The following is a 13,061-nucleotide window of genomic DNA, read 5'->3' as shown; positions in this document are numbered from 1 at the left end:
GATTGATAACTCGACCGAAACTGATGCAATTCCAGGTCGAACGAGATCAAGACGTTGGTTCGCCAAGCTTGCGAACACAGTTTTCGGGACCTTCGGAGTCCGTCCACGCCTGGCCTCTGGGCTGCGCATTCCGCCTGCTTTAGAAAGGTTGAAGTCGGGTAGTGTCTCTCCGGCGGGATCAAGTCTTGAAGTATATAAACCCCGATGGAACGGGAGGTTTCGTGGGTTTTTAACCCGATCGGGAGCTACATGCTATATCGGCGTAGAATGCAAGAAACGGCGATCGACAGACCACACCATTCACCCCTCCACGGCGAACTCTTTGAAATCAGTATCTCTTCTCCGGGAATTCTAAGTTATTTACACCGCCATACTAACGCCTTTCAGAATTTAATTCGCCAGCGTGTTCATGCCCGTTACCGAGCTCGGGAGTCCTCTCCGTATCCAGCTCAACAGGCGTTGCCGGCATGTTGTTCTTCCATTCCCCTTGATAGTCGTATTGTGTCGTGGATGTGAACTGGACCGAGTCCACGTGCGTGCTCGTCGGCGCATATCCTGAGGGCGCATAGTGCCCCTGGGCGGCATTGTCGACGACATCACCTCTGGAAGCATCACCGCCATCCCCGGGCCCCTGCTTCTTGTTATGCTTTCTCCAGGCCATGAACCCAGCGGCGCCGACGATGAGCATAGTGGCGACAGCTACTCCAACTGCGATGCCCGCTACCATGCCTGCCGAAAGCCCGATGCCGCTGTCGCCGCCACTGCTGCTGCTGGTTTGTCGAGCCGCGGCATCGGTCGAGGTAGCATCGGAAGGAGAGTCGGTCGTTGTCGAGCTAGGGTTTTCGGAGGGAGTTGCGGATGCCGGTGACGCCGATGCTGTAGTAGCAGTACTCGTGGTTGACGCCGAGGCTGCAGCCACCGCCGACTGCGTGATGTTGAAGTAATGCGACTGCGCAGCCTGCTTGACCGTTCCAGCTTGATAGAACGTCAAGTAAAAGACGCCGAGAGTCTGAGCCTCGACCGGGAAGCCATCAAAGCTAGGCTTCCACGTAAATGCCCTACTGGACAGGTTTGCTGATGAAGTGAGCCAGATGTCAGCCCAGAATTTCTCGATTGAGTCCGTATTTTCCCCTGTCGCGACAACTTCTCGCAGCAGACTTACTTGTAAGCCTTTTGTACAAGGACGTCTTCAATTTATCTGACGCATCGCTCCAGACAACCAGATCGATCTGGTCGAAATCCGTGTCCCAGAGAAACGTAATGTCCTTCCCGACCTCGTAGGCTGGGTTCTCGCTGTAATCACCAGTCGGGCCATCGGCAGCAGGTCGATGGAATTGGTTCACCGCGGCAGCATGGTGGATGAAGGCGACGATCGCGCTCAGAAGTAACCAGCGACGCATCGTGTTGGCGGCATTGAAAGCTGTAGAACAGGGTGGAAGTCTCGTCGACGCCAGGAGGCGCGGGTGAAGGGGTGTCTCCTGTTATTAATAGCTGTGCAATACACTCTCAGCTCGACGTCTCATTTAATTCTTCCTTTCCTGGAGCCTAAAAGCAGTTGCAACTAAGGTGGCGTGGCGCCGCACCAAGCTGGTTCAAACCTAGCGGCCATCGGCAGCGCGTCAACAAGGTGTGCATCTTTGAGGCTAAGGCGTCGATGGCTGATTTGCGACACTTCTGTTGGCTCTACTTGTAGGAATAAGCAACACCACGTTTGGGTCTAAGAAGTCATAAACGGGCGCTTGGAGCTGGGACGTCGGAGCTGAGATCTGCCAAGAACCTAATTAAACTCCAGGTCCTTTCTACAGATCATTTACCAGCCAGACGACCCGATTGATAAGCCATGGCACTCTAGCAAGTCGATCCACGACAAAGCGCGGCATCAGACATCCTTATGGGGCTGGCCAGACATCGGTCAACGATCCTCTCAAAGGAGCGACAATTGTCGTGGTCTCAGTTATTATTGCTATGTGAAGGGACCGCACTGGACTTTTCGAACGTGCTGTGAGGTCGCACCGGAAGCTGTCGGCGGTCCGGATGAGGAGCCGAATCCGAATCCGAAGCCGGAGCCGGGCCGGGTCAATCGGTGGGTCCCGAAAGGCGGGGTAGATTACCGAGGACCGGCATCCGTTCGCGGTCCCCGAGTAATGCAACTTACAGCATATAACATGAGCTGCATTCGCGCCTTGAATCTGGGCCCTGACAGAACCCTTACAGGCTGACGTTCCTGCGCATTCCTCATCTCAGGCATTCAACGCTCTCGACATGTCCTCCGGCAAATCTCGCGTGCTCCTCGTCGGCAGCGGCGGGGTTGGCACGATAGCCGCTCTCAACATCGAAAGGGGAAACCTAGCAGAAGTCACCGCCGTTCTCCGCTCGAACTATGAGGTAGTCACACGGGACGGCTTCACAATCAGATCCTGCGAGCACGGTAACTTGGACAGCTGGCGCCCATCCAAAGGTCAAACCCGAGCCCAGCATCAACGCATACCTGAAGCCCAACTTACCATCCCCGTCCAGTCATTAACGCCGTCCCCGATGTCTCAAAATACAGCTCGGATGAGAAATATGATTACATAGTCTGCACCACCAAAAACATACCCGACGGCCCCCTCCCCGTCGTCGACCTGATCGCCCCAGCCATAACGCCGAACCACACCGTCGTCGTGCTCATCCAGAACGGCCTCAACATCCAACGGCCCTTCACCGAGCGTTTCCCCTCCAACGTCGTCCTCTCGGGCGTCAGCCGCATCGACGCCCACGAGATCGCCCCGGGCCTCGTCGAGCAGAAGAAGCCGGACCTCCTCCACGTCGGCGCCTTCGAGAACCCCAACCTTAGCAAAGAAGCCCAGGACGCGGCCGCGCAACGGTTCGTGAAGCTCTACAGCGCAGGAGGGAAGACGACGTGCTTGTATAAGCCCGAAGTCGAGTACGACCGCTGGAGCAAGCTCGTCAACAACGCCTCGCTGAACCCGATCTGCGCGCTGACGGGGTTGAACGCGAGCGAGATCCAGCTCACGCCGAACAGCATGAACGCGATTGTGATTCCGGCTATGAAGGAGGTCATGAAGGTCGCGCGCGTGGTCGGGCATGAGCTGCCCGAGGACTCGATTGAGAAGATCATCCGGCTTAACCCCGTCGATGAGAACATCACGCCGAGCATGCAGGATGACTTCCGCAAGGTGAGTTCGCTGTTCAGGACATTGATCGTTAAAGCGTGGAAATCGGTCTAATGTGGATAATCCGCCGTAGGGGAACCTTATGGAGCACGAGAACATCCTCGGCGAAGTTATCCGGGAGGCACAGAAGCATTCCGTGGAGACGCCCATCTTGTCCGTTCTGTACGACTTATGCTGTGCTCATCAATGGAGGTTCAAGAGGGCTCGCGGCCAAGTTTGAAATCATGGCTCTAGAACTTAGACATTCCAGTCAAGAGCCTGCTTGTGTATGCATAATAAACGCCTTGATGGAAATCCGATCATCATCCCCAGAAAGCACCGACTTATCCCACTCATCCGTAGACATGTATCATCTCGACTAACAGAAAGGCCGACCATCCAAAACATGAGCCTTCGACGCCCGCACTAACTCCTGCAAATACGTCGGAAACCCTCGAAGCCCAGAGACCACGCTGAAGCGCGCCGGCAAAAAGACTTGCCCACTCTTGCCCCCGAGAATCTGTCTACTAATGGCTTCGGCGACGTACTCAGGATCAAGCAGATCGTCCGGAAAGTCTCCCTTATCAGTCGCAGCTTGTATCAGAGGCGTGCGGGTGAACATGGGGTGAAAGATGCTTCAATAAGCTCAGTTAGCCATCACTCTCCCAAAGTGGTGAGAGTATTTTCGACGTACCTTGTGCAGACATTCCGCGCATTGTACCTATACCTCAACTCCTGCCCCAATCCCTCGTGAAACGACAACGCAGCCGCCTTCGAGCACGAATACCCAACATTCGACGCGATCGTCAGAAAAGTCGCCATACTCGCAATCGTCACAACATGCCCGTGATCCTCCCGGATCATATACGGCAGGAACTCCTGCACCAGAAAGAAGTGCGCGACGATGTTGACATCGAACGTCCTGCGTATCTCCCCCTCGCTCTCCGCCAGCATCGGCTTCCCCGTCCCGACGCCCGCGTTGTTGACCAGCACGGTGGGGTCCCCGACGTCGTTCCGGATGCGCCGCGCGACTTCGCGGATCGCCTCGGGCGAGGTCACGTCGAGCTGGTAGTAGTGCGCGTTGCCCGGGAGGGGCGTGAGCGGCGGCTGGATGTCGACGGCGACGACTTTGATGTCGAGCTTGGCGAGGTTTCGGACGACCAGGTTGCCTAGGCCGCTGCTGCCGCCTGTGACGAGGACGATCTCCTTGCGCCAGTCCCAGCGGGAGGATGTTGAGAGGTACCATCTCGTCAGCGCCTTGTTGGCGGCGTAGATGAGGCCCAGGATGGCCAGGGCGCTGAGGGGTTTGCGCGTCGATGGCAATGTGAGGACATTACGGAGGAGAGCCTTGAAGTCGATGCGGCGCGTGTAGCTGGTGAGGGTCGACATGTTGAAGGTTGTACGGAATGAAGTCTGGGGTGAACCGGAGCGGCAGAGTGTGAGAAGAAGTAAGATTTCTTTGGAACTTCTGTCCGATGGCTTCGCCACGAATCCTCAATCACCTCCCCTCCTTCTAACATCTGCACAACGCCCAATCCTTCCCGTGTGATATCGATTCGAGCAGGTGCAGCGTCACACTGCAAGACAACGGTGCGGCAGGCTGGCGGTGGATCAAGCGGAACACCATCTTGGTCCGCCCTAGGCTTTTCGAACCGCTGGTGACGGTATCATTCCATTTATTGGGGACTCTCAACAAATCCGTTTGATTTTGAAAGGACTTTGATTTGATTTGATGTTCTTGATGCTTGGTCGCATGGCGAATGTGGAGACTGAGACGTGTGACATCACATGCATCGTGTGAATGAGGGGAGATGAGGAGGTGAGCGGGGTGATTTGACGTTACATGGAGAATATGAAAGTTCGCGACGGGACGTGAATTCTCATGTTCAGTAGAGCTAGGTGCTCAAAGGTCATTCCAACTTACATGGATCGGGCGAATATTCTGACCATCTAGTGAGGCTTGGCCATCCTGATTACCCGAATTGACCATATCATGACAACAACACCCGGATATAATACATCAACACAACACCTCATTCAGCCAGTACCAAACACAATCGCTACAAACCAAGGGTCCAACTTATCAGTCTGCCATTCTGACCAGCTCCACCATCACTTCCACGCTTTTCAACGAACTAATTTGATTTCCCAGTCACAATCCATCCGACGAGAACCCCTCCCAACCACCAGAACTGGCGCGTGAGGTTTCAGGTAATCCCCAGATGAGACGCAAACACCACCTTCCCCGTCAAGATTCTTCTGTGCTTCCTTCTCCGCACTCTCTCCAGAGCATATCCCTTCCCGCGACGCTCGATGATTGGCGATCCATCCCTCCACACCCAGACCGGTGCTCATGGAGCTATACTGGAGGGCTGGAATCAGCCCACTCTTCAGACGAAGACGTGAACTCTATCCTTCACACTCACGAATTCGCGTCGCAACGTGCCGATAGACCCTTATTCTTTCACCAGGCTCTTAAGGCCCCATCGTTCCTGGACCCTTGGATAATTCAACGGCTCCATCCGCGCGTCGCGTGGCCTTTTTGCGCTACTCGAACTTGGCTTTTCGATAGAGTTGTGTTTGAGATTTCGTTGACATCGTGGGGCAGATGCGAGGCTCGGGATGCGGAGGTCGGACGATCACCACGTGGAGTCCTTCACGAAGCAGTACCTTACTCACATCTCTCTTGGTGAAGGTCATGTAGGAACTTGAAATCATTTGGTGACAGCGTACATCGTTCGATGTATGGTTTGCATGTTGCCGCAATAAGAATACTATTACTTTTATACTTCGCCCCGTTTTCATCATAGTGACCGTCAACCCAACGCCCCTCCATGCAAGTGGTATCACCGAAAAACCCCGCGTCCGACCGTGTGTCCCGTAATGTCCCCGTAGTGACTCAGTGCTGTGAACCCGAGCTGGTGCCGAAACGCGAAGCCGTGATACGGTCCCGGCTCTGTCGCCAATCCGCGGAACTCAGGGATTTTCTCCGAACGAAGCCTCGTCTCGCGCCTCTCGCTGCCGCCGCCCCAACGGGTCCTCAAACGTCGTCGTGGTACTCACGTGGATCCCGCTCTCCGTAGAACGCCTCCCCAGCGCCTCCTCCTCGTCCTCGTGCCGAATCTGCGTCCTGACGTCTCCCCTGATCTTGTCCCCCAGCTCCAGCTCGCTCTCGTTGGGCTCGCCCTTCGGGACGAACGAGAAGAACTTGCGCCTCTTCTCCACCAGCTTCGCCGCCGCCGCGACGGCCCTCCGTTCCTCGTCGTAGTCGGCCCGGTTCCGGTACTTGTTGTTGCTGTCGATGGACCTAAACCCGGACGAGTCCGACGCCTTGTGCGGCGGCGTGATCTCCGTGGCGGACTTTGAGCCGAATAAGTTGGGCAGTACCCGGAGCATGAGAGTCCTGACCGCCGGGAGACACACCACGACCATCGAGACCGAGACCTCTACGCCTGACCAGACCAGGGCGTCCGTGAAGTCCCACGTCGGGTTGAGGGAGCGGGTGAAGAGGACGATATACTGCAGTCTGACGCACGAGGTGATTAGAATGAAGACGCCGAGGCTGAACATGACGAAGATGCCCGCCTTCTTCCGCCGTGTCATGTTGAGTTTGTACAGGAGCGGGAGGGGCAGAATAAGAATGATGACATCGTGGCTGATGCTCAGCCCGCCGGCGACAAAGGCGAGCGTGTTGATGTTGAGGCATTGATGAGGGCCGAAGTCGCCTTTCCAGCCGACCCAATTGTACTCGAATGGTATGCACTGGAAGATCTGCATGAACAAGAGAATTGTTGTCGAAAGGATGATGAAACCCATCGTCGCGTACGTCGTCCATCGGAAAGTCTTGTTGGGAAATATTCGGAGATAGAAGAACAGGACTGATATCTTGGTGAGGCCGAGACATATCAAGTAAAAGCTCTCATCGACGTAAAACACCTGTTATCGTTAGCGCCGCTGCCGTGATACTCCAATTCCAGGACTAACCTTTAGCCCGAATGTAAGTTCTTCTGGCGTGACCATCCAAACATCCTCACCAAAAGCGGCTGCACCAGCTGGGAAACGTCAGCGGAAACTCGAAGTATCAATGACAATAGAACTCACCAACATGCCCAAGAACTACAAAGACAACGAATAAGACCTGTCAAACATTAGAACACATGAACTCCCGTCCTCGATAGGTTCACTTACGCCTGTGAAGAGCATGATCCAGTCGTCCGGTGCAAAGCGATGCATCGTCGACCATCGCGTGAACAGCCGTACCGGAACCGCCAGGAAACCAGGAATCTGAATGGCCAACGGTGCCAATATGTCTACCTTGCGCCGTCTTACGGGTCTGTCGCATGCTTTTGCCTCTATTCTTGCCACGTCTGGTCGCATGCGACGTCAACCTCCGTCTCCGCACATCAACTCCGAAGGGACGACCAACCTAGCGTCTCGAGTCTGGTGCACTTCTCAAGAAGGCATAATTGTATCTGCGCCTTCAACCCTGCATCGTTGCATATGCAAGTGTCGTTGTCAAATGTTTGACACGCCGACTTTGGTATCTCCTGGGCGATACATCCCAACTGAACGACGACAAGCGGGTCAGCGAGGGTCCTCGTAAGGCGACCGTGATGATGGGATCTCAACTCACCCCGCATGCGGGCAGCTGGTTGACGAAGTCAGTCAGCTTCGCCTGTGCCACGCAAAAGAAGGCGGCTGCGGCCGCCAGGCCGAGAAGCATCGACCGCCTCATGGCGCCCCTCTGCTATATGATGTATTACAAGGGCAGAAAAACCGCGAGATGAAATGCGACGTGTGGTGGTAGATGAACGACCGCCCCCTCGTCGCGTCAGAAAGGACGAATCTCCCTTGGGTGATGTTGACGGACGACCACAGATGCTTGCCTGTCATATGTCATCCTTCGCGAGGTGGCTTTCATGTGAGGGGCGTGGGGAGGGGGAGGGGACTATCTGCGATATAAACTGCGGACTGCCGTCCGAGCAGGGTGAGATGCTCCTCTGACTTGCTTTTCCGTCCCAGTCAGGAGAGGGGATGGAGTAACGAACCGCCGCACGGGAGACCGGGATAGCACGAAGGGAGAAGGCCAAACCTTGAGCCCATCCGTCCCGTCTGGCGGGTGTGCTCCGAAGTGCTCGCATGCCGTTTCCTGTAAGTTTGCCTTTTCTCCACATGGCTCGAGAGCGACACCTCTCCAATCAGCCTGAACACGCATCGAAGCTCTGGAAAGAGAGTATGGCCAGCGGTGTTAGGTGATGGGTGCGCGAGCGGACGGGCTCGGCCGGGATCAGGGGTGTTTCCCGGCTAGGAGCTCAGGACGTCCGTGAGAGAAGAGGAATCGGGCGGGTGTGACCTGGCTAATGGGGGCAAGCGGCTGCAGAAGATTGCTGCCGGGAGTCAATGGAACAGACCATCAAAGAAAACCTCGTGGCTTGTGGATACTGATCGTCTCTCTTGTTCGGTTTGGATCGTCGCTTGCTGAGGCTTTTGCTAGGTGTGAACGGTTTCGTGCATGTCTCTCGTGTAACTGAGAGCTACGCCCCCTCACCACATAGCCAGTCTTGCATCTGCCGGCAGGCAGGCTCAACTCAGAATATACCACGGGTTTGAGCTTTTCTGAGTATGGCAGACAAAATGGAACGCATGGGCCCTCCGGCGTGCCGTCCGTCGTCCTCCCTACCAGCCGGACAAAGTCATTATGCCTTAGGGCTGCGTGACTGAATCATGTTTGCCTTCCGCGGATGCAGTTCTATAGTTTCATCCAATCCACGGAGAATTTCGATCTAGGACTGAGTAATAAGCAAGACCCCAGAATACCAACCAGAGGACACCGAGCTCATGTGGGACGCGATGCTGTTGCCAGCTAGCTCCCCACTTGCGGATATCTCATCGTGTTCGTCAACCTCATCTGTGCGCAGGTTTTCCCACATTGTCCTTTTCGGCGGTAGGAGAAAACAATAGCTGCCACCTTGATTTTGTTGGAAGAAACCGGTGCGAAGAGAAGGGACGATGTCGCCATTCTACAGCGTCGACCCATGCAAGTATGTGTCGGTTGGCAACGATCTCCGTCAAATATCCTTACAACACGAGAAATGCGAATAAGATCCAATTTCCCAATTACGCCGTCCAGATGTTTGTTCCTCCGCCGTCAGAAAGCCAAACTAGCTGGATCCGTTAATATTCTAGCAGCCTACTCAGTGTGCGATCGAGCTTCTCCCAAGTCGCAACGAACGTCCAAGCGGCATTTGGAAGCTTGGCATGTCGGATGCCACCAGCCGGACAGGAGTCTTGGAAGACGTAGGACGATTTGCGGTGAACACGAAACAGTGGTACAGGATAGCTTTCAAAAGTGGCCTTGAATCACCAGTATCTGTCAATGAGAGCAAGCCTTCATGTCGTACAAGAAGCGTTGCCCATTGCGAGATGTCGCATTTGTAGGTTCTCCGGTTCCATGCTGACGGCTACCCGCATTTCCTCCCGGTCGCAAGGTGATCAGTATTTTCTTCTTCTTCTCGGCGTCGCGCAAGAACCCCAATGGTAAGTTTCGTTACACGCGGTTACAGCCTAGTCCGTATTGCTACCATAGGAGTGGCGGGGTGACGTCGAAAAAGCGGACAGAAGGAAGGGGCCGACGAAGGCATTCGCCGCGATGGCGGCTAGGTGGCGTTGAAGCCATACACCTGGGACAAATGCGACGCTGGCAAAGGTCGCGTCGCGGGTTGGGGAGATGAGTTTGATGGACACTGCATGGCGTCTCCTGGGCCCTTGAAGGTTCTATTGGCAGTTTTGAGACGGACGGAAACAATACCGCAGGTCTTCCGCCTGGCGTCCCTAGCAAAGGGATTTGAGGCTATCGCCATGGAGCTAACACAACAAGCGCGTAGTTCGTTAGGGGTCATGGCGCTATTATATTCATCGCTGTCGCACGTTCTCCATCGAGCATCTTCAACGTATGTAGGGAATGAATCTTGTGGCGCACCTAGGCATACACGGATATCCAATGAGGCAGTCTTCGCCGGACGTGATGCATCTAGAAGGACTTGACGTTCTTCCAAGCCACTTTCAATAAAACACCGGACTATACGACAGCGTAATATTGTGTGTCTTCGAGTCATGTAAATGTGCTATATCTGGCGCGTTGACTGGTGCTCGATGAGCGTCTCAGGCCACAAGTTAACGGCATGTGTGGTCGGAGGAGTAACGGGAAAATCTCAATTCGGCTCCTCGATGCGCCCGGCAAAGCATTGGGCGAAAGAGGTCGCCAACGGAGTTTGCCGAAAGCATGTTCTATATCCCTCATCGAAGATCTTCTGAGGGCTTAGAACTCGGGACGAGGCAGAAGGTTGAGTCCGGCCCGGGATGCTGAGCGACGCGTCGGGCGCATTTCCTTGGTAAAGTTGATCTCTTCTCATTGCCGGAAACTCTATGGAATACCTTGATGAAAGTACAACGGTTTGAGCACGCACTCTCAAAAAAGATATTTGGCCCACTAGGGCCGTTGGTTGGACCGGCAGATGCATTCGTTATATTCTTGCGTTTTCTGTCCTTTAGACGCTTGCTTTCTTCGCACTTGGCGAACGTTGCCCATCGATACCTCATTATTTCCCCTGCGAAGAAGAAACCGATATCTATCATATTATAACTAGCTGACCGCGCAGCGAGTCTTGTGTAAAGAATCCAAGTTAACGTGCCTTCGCCGTTGGAGTTCGAACGGCATGGGCTATCATGCGGTATGCACGATGATCGCCTTGCGAGTCGAGACCTCTTCATGTTGTTCAAATTCGATCCCCTACTGGTCTAGGGATCGCGTCAGAAGTCGTAGAATATCCGCCTTCATTGACGCCGGTTTTTCGTCGGTGCTGAGCTCAACGCAGGCATGTACAGAGCTGTCGAGAAAGCCCATTGAAGTCGGTGATGCATGTTTCGAATATCCACTCAATGTTGGAGCGGGAAAATGCTACCACCATGTATTGCCTCGACACGTTCGACGACAGAAGGCTTCCGGAAGGCTTGCGTCGCATTGAAAGCACTCGGTTCTTGCCGGCGTAGAAGAATCGATATCTCCGCCCCGCCTGTCTATGGAAGAAGATTTTGAACGACATCGGGAAATGGTCTGGCCAAGAATCGTCAAAAGGTCTGGCAACAAGTGCCTGGCAACGAGTTGGCTTGCCCTGTCGGGAGGGAGACGAAGACCCGGCGACTTTGTCAATGCTATTCGGGTTATTTGGAGGATCAAGCTCCATGCTTGACGGCAACCTGCGGAATGTACTGAGGCTGGAACTTCGCATCGTACAGAGTTCCTTTGCCGTCGTAAGGTGTGTCCTGTTTGTGGAAAACCCACTGCAGACGGACATGCTCCAAGATCGCTAGTCCACTCGACCCATTCAAACCGAGGTTGGGAGGCGGATAAGGTCGGAACTTGGCGCTATCATTATTCAGTGGTCCCGGATACGACTCCGAGTTATTCACGTTGGCCATGTTAGGGGGGTCTTTGTTCGCGACGAGGACTTTGCTTCCCAAGTTTTGAGCAAACTGATAGATGTTGGCGCCAACATCGTATCGCCCGAGATTCGGGAGTTCCCAATTGAATGTGACGGTCGAAATCATCGAGTAGTGCGAGTAAAAGGTCTTGTCTTCTGTGCCTTTGAGATCTTTGGGAATCGCGGTACCCATCAACAACGACACTATCTGGTTGGGCTTCCCTTTGTCCTCGGACTCGTCGTAGGTTAGGAGGATGAGCGTCCGCTCCTTGAATGCCCCTGGAGCCAACATGGGCTTCAAAAAGTCATGGGCCCACTTGGTGGCATATTCGAGCGTCGTATTGTGGCCGTCGTTCATCATGTTGGGTGCCATGAACACGTACTGGGGGACCTGCTTGGCCTCGAAGTCGGACTTCCAGTCGTCGAAGGCCTGGATGTTGAGCAGCCTGGATCCATTGAGATTAATGGAGTCGAAGGAGACAAAAGGACTGCACGAGCATCAGCATCCACCTAGCCCAACACCATCGACGGGCCAACCAACTTGTGCTTTCGGACGTAGTCCCACTTGCCACCGCCAGTCTGGCCATCACTGGCATCGGCCAAGTAGCCCGGACCGGGCATATCCTCCATGTAGGCCTTCCATGTTAGACCCCGCCAGTCCAGAAGATCCACGATGGTAGAGACGTTAATTGGCAGTCGTATGCGTTCGTCGTGGTTTAGGCCAAAGTAGTCACCGGCGAGGGCTGCGATGTAGTTCGGTTGGCTGGGGTGGGTTTGGGCGTAGTAATTGGACAACAGAATCCCTTCCTTTTTGAGATCGACGATGTGGGAATCCTTGACGGCTTTGGCAAAGTCCTGTGGACGGGTAATATCAGCAAGGGGGTTCTACCGGCAGAGGAATGTGGGCTGCGGACCTGGTTTTCCAAGAATATGCAGATTAATCTATCGAAGCTCCTACCGGGGATGTGATAGGCCGCCACGATCGCAAGAAATCCGGTCAACAAGGTGAGAAAGGGACGCATCGTAAATTGTGGCGACAATTATTGCATGGCAGTTGGCAATTGATGAAGCAGAGAGAATCGATCCGGCCGGAGGTTTTGAGGGCAAGAAGCCTCGGTTCTTGCGGCCAGATTGAAGCAGCACATTGTGTTGCGTCGAGCTCGTTTCCGGTCCAGTTCGTGTCTCACAATGCTACGGTTCACCCGGAGCCATAACGGCCGTGTGTCGCGCAGGCAAGCTAGGCTTAGCCAGCATTCCGTGCAGTGTTTGACGTCGATCTCCTTGAAACGCTTCAAGCCTTCGCAGCCACAAGGAGGCTGCATCGGACCCTGCACCGATCTCGGAGTGCTGATCCGCATCGACAGGGATAGTTTGATCTGATAACTTTAAATGTGGACTGAAGAAAAAAAAAAATAGGTGAACAGGC

At 54.4% G+C, this 13,061-nt stretch overlaps 5 protein-coding genes across 5 annotated transcripts; 1 reads left to right on the top strand and 4 right to left on the bottom strand.

Annotated features, from left to right (window-relative positions):
• Window positions 1–373: 373 nt before the first annotated feature.
• On the bottom strand, window positions 374–1,400 carry CkaCkLH20_04695 (uncharacterized protein; the record flags this gene model as incomplete). The annotated part of the gene is made up of 2 exons (XM_038887414.1): window positions 374–1,074; window positions 1,163–1,400. 2 exons carry the CDS (start codon window positions 1,398–1,400, stop codon window positions 374–376), a joined length of 939 nt encoding a protein of 312 aa, XP_038747021.1.
• Window positions 1,401–2,262: 862 nt separating this feature from the next.
• CkaCkLH20_04694 (uncharacterized protein) lies at window positions 2,263–3,396 on the top strand (the record flags this gene model as incomplete). The annotated part of the gene is made up of 3 exons (XM_038887413.1): window positions 2,263–2,458; window positions 2,518–3,179; window positions 3,250–3,396. 3 exons carry the CDS (start codon window positions 2,263–2,265, stop codon window positions 3,394–3,396), a joined length of 1,005 nt encoding a protein of 334 aa, XP_038747020.1.
• Window positions 3,397–3,534: 138 nt separating this feature from the next.
• CkaCkLH20_04693 (uncharacterized protein) lies at window positions 3,535–4,544 on the bottom strand (the record flags this gene model as incomplete). Its single annotated transcript, XM_038887412.1, has 2 exons — window positions 3,535–3,790; window positions 3,850–4,544. 2 exons carry the CDS (start codon window positions 4,542–4,544, stop codon window positions 3,535–3,537), a joined length of 951 nt encoding a protein of 316 aa, XP_038747019.1.
• Window positions 4,545–6,131: 1,587 nt separating this feature from the next.
• CkaCkLH20_04692 (CFEM domain-containing protein) lies at window positions 6,132–7,388 on the bottom strand (the record flags this gene model as incomplete). The annotated part of the gene is made up of 4 exons (XM_038887411.1): window positions 6,132–7,091; window positions 7,140–7,207; window positions 7,257–7,293; window positions 7,344–7,388. 4 exons carry the CDS (start codon window positions 7,386–7,388, stop codon window positions 6,132–6,134), a joined length of 1,110 nt encoding a protein of 369 aa, XP_038747018.1.
• Window positions 7,389–11,387: 3,999 nt separating this feature from the next.
• CkaCkLH20_04691 (phosphoesterase) lies at window positions 11,388–12,657 on the bottom strand (the record flags this gene model as incomplete). The annotated part of the gene is made up of 3 exons (XM_038887410.1): window positions 11,388–12,123; window positions 12,177–12,490; window positions 12,550–12,657. The coding sequence occupies 3 exons, from the start codon at window positions 12,655–12,657 to the stop codon at window positions 11,388–11,390; spliced, it is 1,158 nt and encodes a 385-aa protein (XP_038747017.1).
• Between the last annotated feature and the right edge of the window lie 404 nt (window positions 12,658–13,061).

Source organism: Colletotrichum karsti (genome assembly GCF_011947395.1).
Source record: "Colletotrichum karsti strain CkLH20 chromosome Unknown Scaffold13, whole genome shotgun sequence".
Lineage (NCBI taxonomy): Eukaryota > Fungi > Ascomycota > Sordariomycetes > Glomerellales > Glomerellaceae > Colletotrichum > Colletotrichum karsti.
The sequence above is the reverse complement of the archived record's forward strand: the minus strand, read 5'-3'. Positions and strand labels throughout refer to the sequence as shown.